Source organism: Mastomys coucha, unplaced genomic scaffold, assembly GCF_008632895.1.
Source record: "Mastomys coucha isolate ucsf_1 unplaced genomic scaffold, UCSF_Mcou_1 pScaffold14, whole genome shotgun sequence".
In the NCBI taxonomy this organism is placed as follows: Eukaryota; Metazoa; Chordata; class Mammalia; order Rodentia; family Muridae; genus Mastomys; species Mastomys coucha.
The window spans coordinates 37980590-37984937 of NW_022196896.1; the positions used below are offsets into that span (position 1 = coordinate 37980590).

The 4348-nt window shown below is 40.5% G+C and overlaps 1 protein-coding gene across 9 annotated transcripts in view; it reads right to left on the reverse strand.

The window, feature by feature from the left end:
* Positions 1-4348, reverse strand: part of Sntg1 (syntrophin gamma 1) — a 713733-nt gene that overhangs the window by 236104 nt on the left and 473281 nt on the right. For all 9 annotated transcript variants that reach the window (XM_031366794.1, XM_031366792.1, XM_031366795.1 and 6 more), the window contains one exon: positions 1559-1615. In XM_031366794.1, the coding sequence (XP_031222654.1) occupies positions 1559-1615 (57 nt within the window). The remainder of the gene's footprint in view (positions 1-1558; positions 1616-4348) is intronic.

A 4348-nucleotide genomic window follows, 5' to 3' on the forward strand; every position in this document is an offset into this window, starting at 1 on the left:
TGGGGCCCACAGCTGGGGGACCTGAGAGTCATGCAAACATTACACAATGGGGACCACAGCTGGAGGACCTGAGATTCATGCAAACACTGCACAATGGGGACCACAGCTGGAGGACCTGAGAGTCATGCAAACATTGCACAGCTGGGGGACCTGAGAGTCATGAAAACACTGCATAGTGGGGCCCACAGCTGGGGGACCTGAGAGTCATCTGCACACAGCATACTCTGGGAACAATAAAGAAAGGTCTAATCAATAATTGGTACACACAGTGTACAGTGGGCACTACAATAGCTTTCTGCTATCCTTAGCTAAGTCATTAATTTCCCTTTAGCAGGTCTCACTATGCCTCCAGTATGTGCCAACATTGATTATAACTGAAGCAAACAACAGGGGGTTGTTTGGGAAAAATATGTTTCCATAGCCTAATTTACATATCCTATAATTTATTCTGCATCTGCTCATTGTCTGAGATGATGGTAAGTGTATATAAAGCATGTTTTAACACTTGTATTTTGAATATTGAAATTCTTATTACTACACATTGTCATGTTTTAAGTCATTTTGACAAAACTGACAAGAGGTGATAGGCAAAACTTCAAAATATCCTATTCCTGGCATAAATAACAGAGTCCACCATAGAGTCTGACATAGAACTGGATAAAATGTCTTTAAATATGCACCAAAGATTTAATAAGTAAATACAAACTGAAGAATTATTATAATTAACTGCTTTCATTTAGGTGTTCAGAAGGTCAGATTGATAAAAAATTAAAGTTGTTTGATTAAGTCGTAAGTATTCACATACAATTGAATTCTCTCAATTTTATCAATCACTGTAATGATGATAAGTACTTGGGTGATACATCTTTGCCATTCAACACTGTACAGATTAAAAATCTCTTAAATATCATAATTAAAACTTAAAATTGATAAATGAAGTTTAATGAATCTTTTTAACAAAGCAAAAATCAAGCAAAAAGGTAAATATGATAGATCCATGCTATTCATGTCTCCAGTTACCCTCCATATGAGACTTGCTCAACTCTATGCACCAATCTTGTGTAATGGAGAAGAAGGAAAAGCTACTTGCACCAGCATATTTCAGCTCTATCGGAAGCTACATAAAGAAAGATACCAAGGGCTGGAGAGATAGCTCAGCAGTTAAGAGCACTGAATGCTCTTCCAGAGGACCCACCACCCACTTGGTGGCTCACAATTATCTGCAATGGGATCCTTTGCCCTCTTCTGATGTGTCTGAAAACAGCGACAGTGTACTGACATACATAATTAAATTAATCCTTAGAAAAGAAGGAAATGAAGGAAGGAAGGAAGGAAGCTACCATGTCTTACTTAATATTAGGTATGGTCCCCAATCCTTTCCTGTAACATCTAAATCATAAGATAATGGATATCCGGTTCTATAAGAACATCGCAGATTACAACACACTCTACACATCACAAAGCCATTCTTTTTTAGTCATGAGTCACCAATATCAAAGTATAAAAAAAGTTAGCGTTTACAGGAAGCCTTTGAAAAGACAGACTAGAAGGAGACTACCTTTATGCTTAATCCGAATCCTCCTACTGTTTGTCTTCTGATGGTCACTGTTCTTTCCTGAAAGACAAGAGATTTAAGAGTGCTGAGTATTTCTTCACACTAATGCCACCTTTTCCTTGTAGTGTTTCGTATTTCTGTTTACATTTTGGAGAAAAATATTTGACAACAAAGGAGTGTGTCAACGATTGCACTTGATGGAAACTTTTACAGTTTTAAACCACATGTCAATAATTTACTTGCCAAAATAAGTGTTACTAAATCATAATTTCTGAAAATTTAAAATTGTTCAATGATATTTTAGAACAATTTTTGAATGTCATAGTCTCATTTTCTTGTTGCACATTCTTAAGTAGCCTAAGTGTCGTCACTGCCTGTGGCAAGCCTCCTCAGGTGAGGCCATTGTCTATACCACAACCTGTACCACAAAGTTACAGATTTGCTATTCCAGAGCTATACATTATACCCATGCATGTGCACACACACACACACACATACACGCACATGAACACGCACACACACATATACATATATACATACACACTTGCATGCACCATACCAATACACACACATATGTACTAATCTCTCTCTCTCTCTCTCTCTCTCTCTCTCTCTCTCTCTCTCTCTCTCTCTCTCTCTTTCAGTATAAGACCCCGACCCTCAGTCAGTGGTACTTACTTCAAGATGCCCCCAGTGAGACTCAGATCGATGCAAAAGCAAGAGGTTTATTTTTAGGTGATTTGGAATGGACCTTCAATTAGTCCCTCAAGACAAGTTACTAAGAAGGCAACCCTGAATGCCTATTACAAACACTTTAGGGGCACAGGTTACATCAGCAATGTTACAGTTCAAAATTATTGGCTAAGCATATTGACCTTTAAATCTATTGGCTAGCAAGCATGAAACACATTGGAATTCTACCTGGGACTTTCCAGAAGCACAGGTTACTATCAGTCAGTACATTCTGAAAATTTTTTACTCAAGAATGTTCCTGTGGCATCCACAATAGTGTCCAGGTTTGGTAGCTGTTTATGGGATGGATCCCCAGGTGGAACAGTCCCTAGAGGGCCTTTCCTTCAATTTCTGCTCCACACTTTGTCTCTGTATCTCCTCCCAGGGATATTTTGATCCCCTTTCTAAGAAGGACCAAAGTATCTACACTTTGGTCTTCCTTCTTCTTGAGCTTCATGTGGTTTGTGGATTGTATCTTGGGTATTTCAAACATCTGGGCTAATATCCACTTATCAGTGAGTGCATAGCATCTGTGTTCTTTTGTGACTGGGTTACTTCATTCAGGATGATATTTTCTAATTTCATCCATTCACCTAAGAATTTCATGAATTCATTGTTTTTAATAACTGAGTCGTACTCCATTGCGTAGATATACCACATTTTCTGTATCCATTCCTCTGCTGAGGAACATCTAGGTTCTTTCCAATTTCTGGCTATTATAAATAAGACTGATATGAACATAGTGGAGCATGTGTCAATATTACATGTTGGAGCATCTTCTGGGTATATCCCCAGGAGTGGTATACCAGGGTCCCCAGGTACTACTTTGTCCAGTTTTCTGAGGAACTGCCAAACTGATTTCCAGAGTGTTTGTACCAGCTTGCAATCCCACCAGCAATAGAGGAGTGTGACAGAAGCCTGATATAGCTGTCTCCTGAGAGGCTCTGCCAGTGCCTGACAAATACAGAAGTGAATGCTCATAGCCATCCATTGGACTAAGCATAGTGTCCCCAATGGAGGAGCTAGAGAAAGGATCCAAGGAGCTAAAGGGGTTTGAAGCCCCATAGGAGGAAAAACAATATGAACCAACCTGAACCCCCAGAGCTCCCAGAGATTAAACCACCAACCAAAGGGTACACATAGTGGGACTCATGGCTCCAGCCGCATATGTAGCAGAGGATGGCCTTATGGGACATCAATGGGATGAGAGGCCCTTGGTCCTGTGAAGGTTTGATGCCCCAGTGTAGCACAGGGACAGGAAAGCATGAGTGGGTGGGTTAATGAGCAGGGGGAGGAGGGATAGAATAGTGAGGGTTTTGGAGGGGAAACAAGGAAAGGGGATAACATTTGAAATATAAATAAAGATAACATCTAATAAAAAAAAAGAGAGAGAGAGACTGAGAGGAAGGCCACCAGGACTGTGACCACAGCAGCAGCGTCAGAAACCACACTTACTTTTGCTACATTCTATGTGTGGCTTCTAGACTGAAGACCACAATGCAACCCACATTTAACAAGATGTGTTTCCTGGTCTACATTATTCTAAGCCTCAGGTTGGGGAAGGTGAGAAGGAGAACTGCATTTACTTCCTCACAAAAGGAGTTCCTGAACTTAACACAAACCTCCTCTTCATTCAGTTCATTGGCCAAGATGAGTCATGTCCTAAGGTGAATGAGAGGGAGGCTAGGAAATGCCATCTTTCAGCTGGAGAACAGTCTAGGGTTTCCTGTTCAAATGAGTTGAGGGTTCCTGTTACAAACAAGTATAGAGGAGAAGGTTAGGGCAGACAACTGACAGTGTCTGCTATATGGACCCTACACTCATGTCCCACACCATGCCACAACCATCTAAGATCTCTTTACTTTAAAAAAGAAATTATCCTGTGGGTGGAGAAAGGAACTTGGCCAAGCCTTGACCCAGGCAGGAGGAAGAAGCTGTAAGGAGGGGTTGCGACTGGTTAAAGCCTTTGGTGTCCTTCATTTCTCCCCTTTTCTTGTACAAGCTCCAATCCTAGATCTATGCTCAAGGGTCTTGGTTAACTAACTCATATTCTTTTTTTTT